Raw genomic sequence first — 13,755 nt, forward strand, 5'->3', positions numbered from 1 at the left:
GTTTCATTTCAGATAGATTTAGGGTATAGGAGGGCACAGCATAGCCAAGTCAGCGGTGTGTCATTTCAGAAAGATTTAGGGGATAGGAGGGCACAGCATAGCCAGGCCAGTGGTGAGTGGTGTGTCATTTCAGATAGATTTAGGGGATAGGAGGGCTCAGCATAGCCAAGTCAGCGGTGAGTGGTGTGTCATTTCAGATAGATTTAGGGGATAGGAGGGCACAGCATAGCCAAGTCAGCGGTGAGTCTTCTTACTCACTAAAATGTTGAAGTTTCAAACAGCTCTGGCAGAAGGTAGCTGCTAATATTGTATTGCTAAAGTTTTTTTCTTGTGCAGTGTTACTTGACAAATTGTTCTCTAGGTTATCAGAGTACTTCATTTACGGAGAGACAAGAGTAACCTTTTGTATGCGACAAACTGATATTTAATTCTAATTAAACCAATTAATATCAATTCAATCTCACTGAAAAGAAATATAGATATCTTAATACTGAATGTATTAAAAGTACTGTAAACCATTTCTAAGAGGAATTTGCTGATTTGTTGATTACTGTTTTGCCGCCACGAAGTAGCGGAAGCTAGACTTAGGTGTTACTTTTCCGACAGCGGTGTCAGCATTTAGGTTTTGCATTTAAGTTAGTTTCACTGAAAGTATACATGCTAGACCAACCAAACTTGGACCATAGATGCATCTCAGGTAGTACACATCAACCAATGCATCAAATGCTGGATGCAGCCTACCTTTCATGGTCCATTGACTTTGTCAGCATCCCCATCAACATTAAGTTTTTGCGTTTAAGTTAGTTTCTCTGATATGTGCATTGATGGTCAAAGCGGGTCACAAGCGAGACATATTAATCTGAATGGCTTGTGAATTTAAACATCCCACAAATGTTGATTTATACTTTCGTTGTTTTGGATAGACACCCAGCCCCTGAGCTGAAGCTTCCCTACTGTTACCGGTTCCAGGCTCCAGACTCACTCAGCTATGATGTATCCTGGAGCGAGTTCCGCAATGAGAAACTTGAGAACTACAACTGGAATTACCTTGATCAGTACATCTGTACTCGTGGGGAGGGGGACTACGGTCTGGTGGAGGTAAGTGTTGACTGGTACATCTGTACTCGTGGGGAGGGTGACTACGGTCTGGTGGAGGTAAGGGTTGACTGGTTCATCTGTACTTGTGGGAAGGGGGACTACGGTCTGGTGGTGTTAAAGGTTGACTGGTACATCTGTAGCCCTGTAGTACCAGCACGATTCGTTGTCACAGCTCTACTGACAGATTTTGATCAAAGTCCATACAAAAGTCTATGATGAAATTGATTTGGAAAAGTTTGTATTTAACAGTCCCAAGATCAACACCAAGTCACTTGCTATTTATAAGTCAATCAGTTATATCAGCAGATACATTGTCATAAACTTGCAGAGTAAGAGGGGATACTCATGTCTTACAAAGGTTTTCTAGCTGTGTTAATATGGCTCTTACCGTGGTCATCATTTCCAGTGAACAATAATCCTGGATGATCTCAAATTCAGGTATAATTGTGACATTGACTAGTAAGAGTGAGAGCATTGATATAGTGTCGTTGTTTACAGTCACTGAAGTTCTGGAGAAGTCGATTCCTCATCATGCCCTGTAACAATGCAGCTACAAAGAGGATTATTGATGGACACCCACGGTCAGTTTTAAGGAATGATATGTATACCACGAAGTACTATCATGACTTATTAATTCCAGCACCATTAATCAGGTTTTCCCCCTTATCCAGTATCTTAGGAGAAAATTTGAACATTTATTATATGGCCAAGAAACACACATTTTCTTTAAACAAAGGGTGTGACTCACCTGGTAGTGGAGATTATGGTAAAATAGAGGTAAATATTTTTAAAAGACTACTCCTTTAGTAGTATTGAAGAAATTTTAACCTGCTTTCATAAAAAAGGTCCCTGGGCCAAAGAGACGCCATGTTAGTGCAAACATATGGCATGCATTATGATATTTTTCCTGCAATGCAGTGTCATTCATTTAGACTATAAATGCCATATCAACACAGTTTGATGCTTCAGTGATTTTATGGACAATTATCGTTTATCATTCTATTTGACAGATGTGATATATATGAAGAGAAAAGTACGACAGAGCACCAGAACTTGATACATGGATTTGTTCGTATGACGGAGATTCTCAACAGACTGAAGAGGACAGCCAAGAGGTCAAAGGTCAGTCATACTTAATGATGTACGAGGAGATTTGTCACAAGACAAATTCTGTTTGTTCAGTACAATGTTGCTATAAATAAAACAGATTGTGTTCATAGATATAGATGTATTATAACTGGACAACCTGTTGCATTCTAAGGTCAGCCATACCCTGAGGTCAATGAAAATTCGTAGGTTGATACATAATGACGAGACAATGTGTCGAGGTAGGGGGTTTGCTGTGAAATTCTATATTTTTTTATATACGGCGGCGTCCGCACAGAGGTTTTCGTGCGATAACTTGAGTTTCCTTGGGCCGATCAAACTCAAACTTCATGCAGTGCTTCCTTACCAAAAGTGCTTGCCTGGGATTGCTTTTCAGATCCGAAGGTCAAAGGTCAAGGTCCCTGTTACTATAAATAGAAAATCTGTTTTCATGCGATAACTTGACTTTCCTCGGGCCGATCAAACTCAAACTTCATACAGTGCTTCCTTACCAAAAGTGCTTGCCTAAGATTGCTTTTCAAGTCCGGAGGTCAAAGGTCAAGGTCACTGTTACTATAAATAGAAAATCTGTTTTCGTGCAATAACTTGAGTATTCTTGGGCCGATCAAACTCAAACTTCATGCAGTGCTTCCTTACCAAAAGTGCTTGCCTGGGATTGCTTTTCAGATCCGAAGGTCAAAGGTCAAGGTCCCTGTTACTATAAATAGAAAATCTGTTTTCATGCGATAACTTGACTTTCCTCGGGCCGATCAAACTCAAACTTCATACAGTGCTTCCTTACCAAAAGTGCTTGCCTAAGATTGCTTTTCAAGTCCGGAGGTCAAAGGTCAAGGTCACTGTTACTATAAATAGAAAATCTGTTTTAGTGCAATAACTTGAGTATTCTTTGGCCGATCAAACTCAAACTTCATACAGTGCTTCCTTACCAAAAGTGCTTGCCTGGGATTGCTTTTCAGATCCGAAGATCAAAGGTCAAGGTCCCTGTTACTATAAATAGAAAATTTGTTTTCATACGATAACTTGACTTTCCTCGGGCCGATCAAACTCAAACTTCATACAGTGCTTCCTTACCAAAAGTGCTTGCCTAAGATTGCTTTTCAAGTCCGGATGTTAAGGTCAAGGTCACTGTTACTATAAATAGAAAATCTGTTTTCGTGCAATTACTTGAGTTTCCTTGGGACGATCAAACTCAAACTTCATGCAGTGCTAAGCACAATCTCCCAGCTTCCTGCGCAGGTGACACATCCACTTCCGTGGAATTCTTGTTTCATGTGTGTGTGAAACATAAGTAACAAACATACATAACACCCTTTTGTGTTGAGTTGAGAATCTTGTTATAAATCTAGACACCTTGTATACATCTAGTTCTCGGCTCCATAAACCTCTGCCTCTATATCTATTACCACATTTTACCCATTCTAAACACTTAAGTCTTTATGTATATGTTTTATAAAAGGTTGGATGCCAATTTGAGCCTTCTGGTGGCTATCATCGATAAGTTTATTTTTTTGTATTTCAATGCTTCCAGCTGTCAGGAGATTCGTCTGTGAGTAGCACCGCCTCAGAGTCCAGTAAAACAGCACCAGTCCAAGGAGGAGAGGCCACCTCAAGGTATTGTTACTATACATGGTAAAGTAGTAAAATATAAACATGTTATTTTACTTTGATTCTAAAACAAATTAATTCAATATCCCAGTTGAAATGGTTCAGATGGCACAGAAATATTCTGCAATAAACAAACACACTTGAACTGGAACAGTAAACAGCTAAAAATGCAGTTTGGGAGTTTTGTGACCAATTCATGCACGCATTAAACCTTTGAATTTTCCAGAAACATACATGTGAACTGACCATGTTTTATGTAGAAATAATGCAAACTAGTGAAAGTCAACATTTTAGATTTGGTCAGGCACATCTGGACACCTCGATATACATGTGTCCCTGTCCCAGCCTCGGTTTAGATCTGAGCCTGTTAAACACAGTTAAACATTTCATTTATTTCTCCAACAAAGAAGGGAGTATGGGAGCAAACAAGTCAAATGATTAATTTGTATAAATATTGATTTGATTCCAGACCCAAAGATGTGGACACTCTGACTACAGGTTCTCCACCAACCAAACTGATTGAGGCCATGTTAGACGCACAGTAAGTGGTCACCAGAGGTTTCCAATAGAACAAGGTCACCAGAGGTTATCACTAGAACAAGGTCACCAGAGGTTATCACTAGAACAAGGTCACTAGATGTTCTTAATACAACAAGGTCACTAATCCAGCATTTAATGCTGCTTGTAGGAAAAAGTCATGTATCAAGATCACTAGCAGTGGTTACTAGGTCAATAATCCAGGCCACAAGATGGTGTTACTAGGACAAGATTACTAGCAGTGGTTACTAGGTCACTAATCCAGGCCACAAGATGATGTTACTAGGACAAGATCACTAGCAATGGGTACTAGGTCAATAATCCAGGCCACAAGATGGTGTTACTAGGACAAGATCACTAGCAGTGGTTACTAGGTCACTAATCCAGGCCACAAGATGATGTTACTAGGACAAGATCACTAGCAATGGTTACTAGGTCAATAATCCAGGCCACAAGATGGTGTTACTAGGACAAGATCACTAGCAGTGGTTACTAGGTCACTAATCCAGGCCACAAGAAGGTGTTACAAGGAAAAAATCACTAGCAGTGGTTACTAGGTCACTTATCAAGGCCACAAGATGATGTTACTAAGACAAGATCACTAGCAGTGGTTAATAGCTCACTAATTCATGCCACAAGATGGTGTTACTAGGACAAGATCACTAGCAGTGGTTACTAGGTCACTAATCCAGGCCACAAGATGTTGTTCCTAGGACAAGATCACTAGCAGTGGTTACTAGGTCACTAATCCAGTCCACAAGATGGTGTTACTAGGACAAGATCACTAGCAGTGGTTACTAGGTCACTTATCAAGGCCACAAGATGATGTTACTAGGACAAGATCACTAGCAGTGGTTAATAGCTCACTAATTCATGCCACAAGATGTTGTAACTAGGACAAGATCACTAGCAGTGGTTACTAGGCGTAGATCACTAATCACTAGAAATTTGTTATTAGGAGAAGGTCACCAGAGATTGTTTCTAGGACCTGGTCAATATGTATTGTTACTAGACATTCAATAAATTGCTACCAGGACAAATAAATATCGTTACAAAGGAAATGTCATTAGAGACAAATATTTGGATGAGATCAATATAAATTGCAACTAGGGACATATCACTACTGGTTGTTATTAGACACAGGTCAGTAGTAATTAAATGACTTGAACCATATTTGTCATACCTTTAAACAGTTACACTTTTTACAACAGATTTGGACTGCCCTTCCTTAGTAAACAGCCAGGCTTGCCTAACAACTGTTTCATCGCGGAGGAGGCAGTCACATGGTGTATACAGAACATCCAGGGCGTCGTGACAACGAGTCATGCCATCAACCTGCTGCAGGTAGGACCTACTACTCATTATAATATATTTGGCTTACAGCATGGTTGGATACAGGGTTATCAAGTTTTTTAAATGAACGATCCCTGTTACCTTGAAAGTTGGCTAAGATCTTTTATTTAAGCAATTTTAAAACCCTGCATCCAACTATGTTATCAAGTTTGTTCAGGTGAATGACCTTGGCAGATTTCAGGTGAATGACCTTGGCAGATTTTCAGAGTAAAATGGGTAAAAATCTTCAAATCTTTAACAATATCTTTTTAAGGTCCTTAATGTCTAGAATAGTAAAATTTGTCATCAAGCTTGCTAGAATACTAAGTGTTAGTTTGTTCAACATCAGGATTTGTTTGAAGGTATTTAACCTTGACCCAATTTGATTCTGAAGATTACAGATTTAAAATATGTTTCCCTGTAGCATTAATTGGCAGGTGGACGATACAGGCCTGGTGGCCTCTTGTTTAAAAACTATTTTTTACAATGAATGTTTCTGTTAACACCAAGTTGATAAGCATGTTGGCAACTAGTCCAAATTATTCTGACGTTTTATTAACTTTTTTCATATCGGTCTGTCGTCGATTAACGTCAGAACTCCGGCCCTCTATAATATGCGGGAAATATGCGACCCGTGCCAGGAGCGCACTTCAAACTGATATTTTAGAAACAAATCGTCACTTTCACACACATGTCGCACATGGATCGAAAGATCTATTCTTTATGTACTAGGTGGTATCAATAACATGTTTCAAAGATCATTATGGAAAGTATTTTCCAACGTTTTCTATACCAACCATGTTTTTAATGGAAATTAGGCCATGAGCAATGTCACATGACTTGACAAGATCTCGCGTTACCGAAGGTATATCCCAACGTTATGACGTAAGCCGGCGAGATTTTAGTCACGTGGCGTTAGAAGGCGGGGCTATCAAAAAACTAGAGTAAAACAGAGTAAGTTTGAAAAAATATGTTTTTAGTGATTGTATTGGTTGTTTGAGGCATGTAATTTATGTTCATCTTGTGCATAAAGAATAGATCTTTCGATCCATGTGCGACATGTGTGTGAAAGTGACGATTTGTTTCTAAAATATCAGTTTGAAGTGCGCTCCGGGCACGGGTCGCATATTTCCCGCATATTATAGAGGGCCGGAGTTCTGACGTTAATCGACGACAGACCGATATGAAAAAAGTCGATAAAACGTCAGAATAATTCGGACTAGTTGGCAACTCTGCCCCGGCATATCCACAGTACTTACTCCTCATATTTATCGTTTCTTCATTTCATCCGTCAACATATCCTATGTTGATCACTAATATCATCACTGAACCGATCTTTCTATGACAGGTACTTGTGGATGATAAGCTGATAGTGCACGCCTCGTGGAATCCCAACCACAAGTTTGTGTACGGGTTCTACTTCTACTGTATTCCACAGGTCAAGGACAAGGCAAAAGGTCAGTAAACGGGTCACAATTCATGTGGATAAAATTTGTGAAATAGAGCTGGCTGTAAGGGAGTCAACTCTGACAAACTAACAGGTATAAGTGTAAGGTAGTTAAACAACTGGCAAAATAAAGTATATCTAAGGACATGAGGGTCGTTGGAAACTGACACTGCAGATGTTTCCAAGTGGCAGAACTAGGCCTTTTCCCATCTATAGGAAATGTTGGTCTCGGGGTATTAAGGGAGAAAGGACCCTCAACTTTTTCGGCTAGATTAAAGGGAACAAATAAAATGCTACAAGCTTCAGTTTTAGTCCCCTCCTTTCAGAAATTCAGGATTGGCACTAGATATGGCTGAAATATGGATCTCATGTCACACAAATTGATTGTTGAGATGGTTGCCATGTAATGAAAAATGTTCAGCAAGTTTCAAAAGCAAAAAATATCCTAAATAAGTTTCAAAAAATGTGTAACTCATTTAAGATCCTGTTCATCATATAACTCTAGTTATAAACACCATTACACTAGAATAACATTCTTAAGATTTACCAACTGAGCTCTGGAGACATGGTGTTATCACACGTAGGTCAGTAATACACATTCTACAGGTTCAAATGTTAGCGATAGAATAATACTGAAATCATCTAGTCAAGTGATAATGAATGTGTGAACAAACTTTTTTAAATTTCCCCCAGATATTGAACAGCAGCCAGTGAACGTTTTGTTCCAGAGGAACTTTTTTGAGGTAAACGTGTTAGCAGTGGATGAACAGGAGAACCAGCATCAGACATCGTCACACCTAACCGACTCCACAAGGTCACGATCTCTGTCCTCTATTAACCCTGCCACGGACGACTGGAGGATGGAAATGAGCCTGGACACAGATAATACGGAATGGGGTCAACAGTTGGGTGGGTACACAGAGAAATCTCCAAAAATATTAATTATAAGGATTTTTCATGTTATCTATATATAAAAAAAGTCTCCAATTAATCAGGCTTGACTTCAAGGTGGATTTCAAGGTCATATTTTACTTATTTTACTTCTTAAATATTGAATTATGAATGTTAATGTTGTTCAATATGAATGTTTGATTGACTATGATTTAATTTTGGTCAACTTTGTAGCACTGGGTAGAAGAATACTTATTGTTACAAATATGATAATGACCCTGTTCACTTTCTAGTATCCGCTCACTTTCCTTTGTCTGCTCACTTTCTAGTATCTACTCACTTTTTCTGTCTGCTCACTTTCTATTTTCTGCTCATTTTCTAGTATCTGCTCACTTTCAAGTATCTGCTCACTTTCTTTTGTCTGCTCACTTTTTACTGTCTGCTCACTTTCTAGTATCCACTCACTTTCTAGTATCTACTCACTTTTTCTGTCTGTTCACTTTCTAGTATCCGCTCAGTTTCTAGTGTCCATTCACTTTCAAGTATCTGCTCACTTTCTAGTATCCGCTCACTTTCTAGTATCTGCTCACTTTTTCTGTCTGTTCACTTTCTAGTATCCGCTCACTTTCTTCTGTCTGCTCACGTTCTAGTATCCGCTCACTTTTTCTGTCTGTTCACTTTCTGGAGTCCGCTCACTTTCTAGTATCTGCTCACTTTCTAGTATCCGCTCACTTTTTCTGTCTGCTCACTTTCTAGTATCCGCTCACTTTCTTCTGTCTACTCATTACCTCTGTCTGCTCACTTTCTAGTATCTGCTCTTTTTTCTGTCTGCTCACTTTCTAGTATCCACTCACTTTCTGGTATCTACTCACTTTCTAGTATCCACTCACTTTCTATAGTATCCACTCACTTTCTCTGTCTGCTTACTTTCTAGTATCCGCTCACTTTCTAGTATCTACTCACTTTCTCTGTCTGCTCACTTTCTAGTATCTGCTTGGTTTCCTCAGTCTGCTGGCTTTACTTCTGTCTGATCATTTTCTAGTATCTACTCACTTTCTAGTATTTACTCACTTTTTTCTGTCTGCTCACTTTCTACTTTCTCAGGCCTTAATTACATGACCTGTTATGTTAATGAGCCTTCAGAGCGTTTCCATTAAAATTGATCGCTCATTAACTGAGTATAGGTAGGATTGATTGTTATAGCCACACTACTCCACAAATATGTGACAATCGATGTGGATGTTTTGGACAAGAGTGACCGGCCAGAATGGGCGACTGTCCGTTACCACTCCTACTACAGCCCTACTTGTGCCTTCCAACTACAGCTTCAATGGATGGTGGCCACTGGCAGTATCCTCGGTGAATTGGTATGTAACTCATGACTGCTACATAGAATTATTCATTGATTACCAATCACTATTGTTTTCATCTATGGTACTTCATCCCTCTGAAGGTTGTTTCTGCAATAGTTAACCTGTGATCTTGTTTCAGTATAAATTTACCCTTATTTATATAAATATAATACTTTGACTGACAACTCTGACTTTTGATTTTGTTACAGCTTAAGTTTCTTGGTCTTACTTAAGTGAAAACTTATCTCTGTGGACTTCACCAGACAAATCCTGACCTTTGTTTTATATGACAAATACACTTTCTCTGTCCTCTGGTTAAAAGTTTTCTCTGGCCTATATTTCTGTGTTAGAAACCTGTCACTGTTGTTTTCACAGGTGTACAGCTGGGCCAGGAAGATGAGCAGCTGTGGATTCCATCTGATACCTGTACCTGTTGACCCCTTTGCTCTGCCGTCTGCTCCAGACTCAGACTCCCTCCGCGGCCCCATCTTTGTACCCCTGGACATTGACTGTCTGACAGATGGGAGAGCCATCATCACCAAAGGTTAGTGTCACTGTTCCACATCATAAAGGAAGTGTTTTACAACTATTAACTCCTAACTACAACTCTTAAAAAGGATATTATAGTTGATAGATGTAATGATAATTTCTCACACATCCAATAAAACCTATTTCTCTTCATCTGTTTCTTGTTAAGAAATTAAATACATGCCTAATGGCTATGAACTGAAACTTGTTATACTGATAATGGTGTTGGTACTTCGAGGTACACTATTTCACCTTTTCTTCACAGGACACGGTCAGAGCTGGAGGGAGAAATTACACAGCTTCCAGATAGCCATCATTAAACGGTCAGTATATAGCCACATTACATTGTTTCCAAGATACAAGTTTCCTGGACAGAAGTCATGTGATTTTGCAGTCACATGGTGCATTAGGGGGCATGTATAATTCTCGTATGAAAGTAAATCGGTAGCATGCCAACTTTGTCGCAGCAAAAGATTGGTAAATTTGGAGGAATATGGATAAAATTTCACATCCTTCATGTAAGGGATATCTTCTAATACGTACCTCTCGTTAGACATGCTGTCTAAACTGTATGCCAGTGTTTTTGCATATTGTTGTGTGCAAGAGTCAGATTTTTGGCATTAACCGGAAGTACACATGTGCCCTTCCCCTATCACGGGGCATGCGTATCTAAACTCCAGAAAGGAAAAATATTCCAAAACGTTCTCTTTTGGTTGATTTCAGTTTATTTTGCATCTCTATGATGTTAATGATGAGTGAAATGAAATCCTGCTCAAAACTTCAGTACATTTTGGTTTGTATTTTCACACAGGTTTGGGTTCATGCCTGCTGGTGTGCGTGATATCTCGGAGGATGCATACCCAATGGGTCAGGGCGAAGACTACAGCCACTATGTCCACTGTACAGGCGGAAACTTCGTGCTGATGGAGGACAGCCACGTCTCCTCCCCCGTGGCCAAGGACTCGCCATACAGCTCTAGCTTTAACAAGAAATCCAACGCAGAGCTCCGAAAAGATTACATCAAACGCTCACAGTCGAGTCAGTTTCAACAACAGGAACAAGAGCCCGAGAGTAAGATTGGATATCTCTGGTCGTGGAACTTCATGTCATCTAAACGTTGGAGGTCTGGAAATACTGGCGATGAGTTCTTTCAGGACAAAATGTTAGCTGATTTCCGTAATTTTTGCTCAAACAAGGAAAATCGACTGCAGGAGTTTTGGCTGGAGTGGTATAATCCTTTTCAGTTACCCAATTTGTCTGGCAGAGAGACCACCATGTGAGGAGGATATAGGTCAACATTTCCTAACTACCATAACAGCAGACATTTAAGTCATAAATAGGTGATGGAGTCACCAGTCGAAGATATTTTGACTGTATTTATACTCAGTCATTTAGGAAAATCGGCCTTACTTTTACAGTATTCTTTGTGATTGATGAGAAAGCAACAGTGTCATTATACAGTGAAACCATGTTATACTGCCACCATTTGTGGGGAGAAATTTTGGGATTGTAAAGGGTTTTCATGATAAATAGAGAAAAGTTATAAGGAATTCTTAAGAAACAGAGAAAAGGGGTCTTGAAATATGTTGGCAGTAAGCGAGATGGCAAATGAAATGAGAGGCATTATGTTGTGGTTTTAATATACTGTCTACTTATGTGTTGCAGGGCATTGTAATATACATGTATGTCCAGGTATTATCCTCTGTGATATCAGAATTTTAATATTTGTTATGTTTCCCTCAAACGAGTTGTTTTACTGTGTTGTGATGTTACGTTTGTCGATGGAGGTCAATAGTCCTCAGTATCCTCGAGGTGCCGTGTCCAGTGGCTAGTCACCAGTGTTGTTGTCAACATGTAATTGAACTAATTAATTATTTAAGGACATTCTGTTGATTTGGTAAGATTGACTGTCAAGACATTTGGTCCCAATTGCACTTTTAATTATGCATGCAGTTAGATGAATTGGCAAAGCTTTCATTTTGACTGTTCCTATTAAAACCTCTGGCAAACAAGTTTTTTCAAATAATTGAAAAAAATAACATCATTACTTAAACAAAATCAATTTAGTTTCATCATCTGGTTAGTGAGTTTTCTGGAACATCAAATGTCTGAAATTTTACTGATCATGTCAAGATTTCCTATATATAAAAAAGTCAGTGAAGAACCAACTCTATACTGAATCGAGAGCATAGCAGATCAAGGTATATATTGCTTAACTTTATGGTCCAATCTTTCGAAACAGTTAGCCCAGTGCATATTGGTCTCACCTTGGACTAACTTAAGGATTTAGGTCAAGGTCTTGTTTTTAAAAAATGTCCTTATTGTTTACATCTTGAAACGATTTCAACGAGATGTTCATTTAACTTTGGCTAGGTAAATTTAGGATGGAAAGGTGAATTTGGGATGGAGCAGATATTTGTTTTACAGTGCATACGTGTGACTGGGCGAGAGGTGTGGACAATCCATTATCTGACAGAAGATTTCTGTTGTAGTAGATATATAAGATTGTGAGAGATATTTGTGGACAAAATCTTTATCCTGCAATAGGTTCTGTTATGAGATATATATATAGATAAAACTTTGTCCTGCTGTAGATTTCTGTAACAATATGAGATGTTGGATTATGAGAGATATATAGATAAAATTTTGTCTTGCTGTAGATTTCTGTTACAACATGATATGTTGGATTGTAAGAGATATTTGTGGACAAAAACTTTATCCTGCAATAGGTTCTGTTATGAGATATATATAGATAAACTTTGTCTTGCTGTAGATTTCTGTAACAATATGAGATGTTGGATTGTGAGAGATATATAGATAAAATTTTATTTTGCTGTAGATTTCTGTAACAATATGAGATGTTGGATTGTGAGAGATATATAGATAAAACTTTATCTTGGTGTAGATTTCTGTAACGATATGAGATGTTGGATTGTGAGATATATATAGAAAAAAATTTGTCTTGCTGTAGATTTCTGTAACGATATTAGATGTTAAATCGTGAGATACATATAGAAAAAACTTTATCTTGCTGTAGATTTCTGTAACAACGTATGGTTACGTTGGATTGTGAGAGAAATATTACCTTGAGATTGTGAGAGATATATGGACAAAACTTTAATCTTGCCATAGATTTTGTTAAAGTTTGAGATGTTCGAATGTTAGATATAAATGAATGAAATCAGATCATGTGTATGATGGGGTTTCGTTTGTTTTTCACACGCCTTGAGCAATAGTATGAGATGGGAATGGAAGAGATGTGTGGACTGGAGATTGTCAGAGAGATGTGTATAAAACCAGGATGGAGTTTTCCTTTGTCTTGCAGTAAATTTCTGCTGAAGTGCAATAAAACTAAAATTTTATTAAAGAAAGGTTTAGCAGTATCCGTCCTTCATCAACCTTTTACATGAAAATCTTGCTCCTCATGAACAACAATCTGATTAAAATCACAGGTGACCTTTATACTTATAAATACTCATTAAATTTTGACCAATCAGAGACCCTCTTTCAAAAGGGCGCTCTAAGATGTAACAAATATGTCGGACATTGATGAGAATGATGCGAAAGTTCTGAAGTTATTTGAGATCGTCTGAAACCCGAACAGAATAAAAATCGAAGCTTTATTAGAGAAGAAAGACTGTATGGTGGTGTTGCCTACGCAATTATTACCCAATGGGTACGTTTTCCTTGGCATCGTAGAAACGTCAGTTCCCGCCGCCATATTCGTTTTGGAAACTAATCTGCGCCTCTGATTGGTTCACCTAAAGGTCACTTGAACGTGACCCTGACCGCGGCACATTCAGATGTTCAGGCGGAGCCATGTAACAGATGATTTCAATCAGATTGCATGAACAACTG

General features: G+C 38.6%; 1 protein-coding gene across 3 annotated transcripts in view; it reads left to right on the top strand.

Moving 5' to 3' along the window:
• Positions 1-13,269, top strand: part of LOC110463088 (DEP domain-containing protein 5-like) — a 60,436-nt gene extending 47,167 nt beyond the window's left edge. For 2 of the 3 annotated variants that reach the window (XM_021517430.1, XM_021517433.1), the window contains 12 exons: positions 924-1,155; positions 1,597-1,679; positions 2,109-2,220; positions 3,734-3,816; positions 4,280-4,351; positions 5,559-5,691; positions 7,028-7,136; positions 7,820-8,035; positions 9,221-9,384; positions 9,745-9,913; positions 10,163-10,220; positions 10,709-13,269. In XM_021517430.1, coding sequence (XP_021373105.1) covers positions 924-1,155; positions 1,597-1,679; positions 2,109-2,220; positions 3,734-3,816; positions 4,280-4,351; positions 5,559-5,691; positions 7,028-7,136; positions 7,820-8,035; positions 9,221-9,384; positions 9,745-9,913; positions 10,163-10,220; positions 10,709-11,177 — 1,900 coding nt within the window. In that variant the 3' untranslated portion in view covers positions 11,178-13,269. The remainder of the gene's footprint in view (positions 1-923; positions 1,156-1,596; positions 1,680-2,108; positions 2,221-3,733; positions 3,817-4,279; positions 4,352-5,558; positions 5,692-7,027; positions 7,137-7,819; positions 8,036-9,220; positions 9,385-9,744; positions 9,914-10,162; positions 10,221-10,708) is intronic. The other variant, XM_021517432.1, reaches the window with a different exon arrangement.
• The last annotated feature ends 486 nt before the right edge of the window (positions 13,270-13,755 follow it).

This window comes from Mizuhopecten yessoensis, unplaced genomic scaffold (genome assembly GCF_002113885.1).
Source record: "Mizuhopecten yessoensis strain PY_sf001 unplaced genomic scaffold, ASM211388v2 scaffold10867, whole genome shotgun sequence".
In the NCBI taxonomy this organism is placed as follows: Eukaryota; Metazoa; Mollusca; class Bivalvia; order Pectinida; family Pectinidae; genus Mizuhopecten; species Mizuhopecten yessoensis.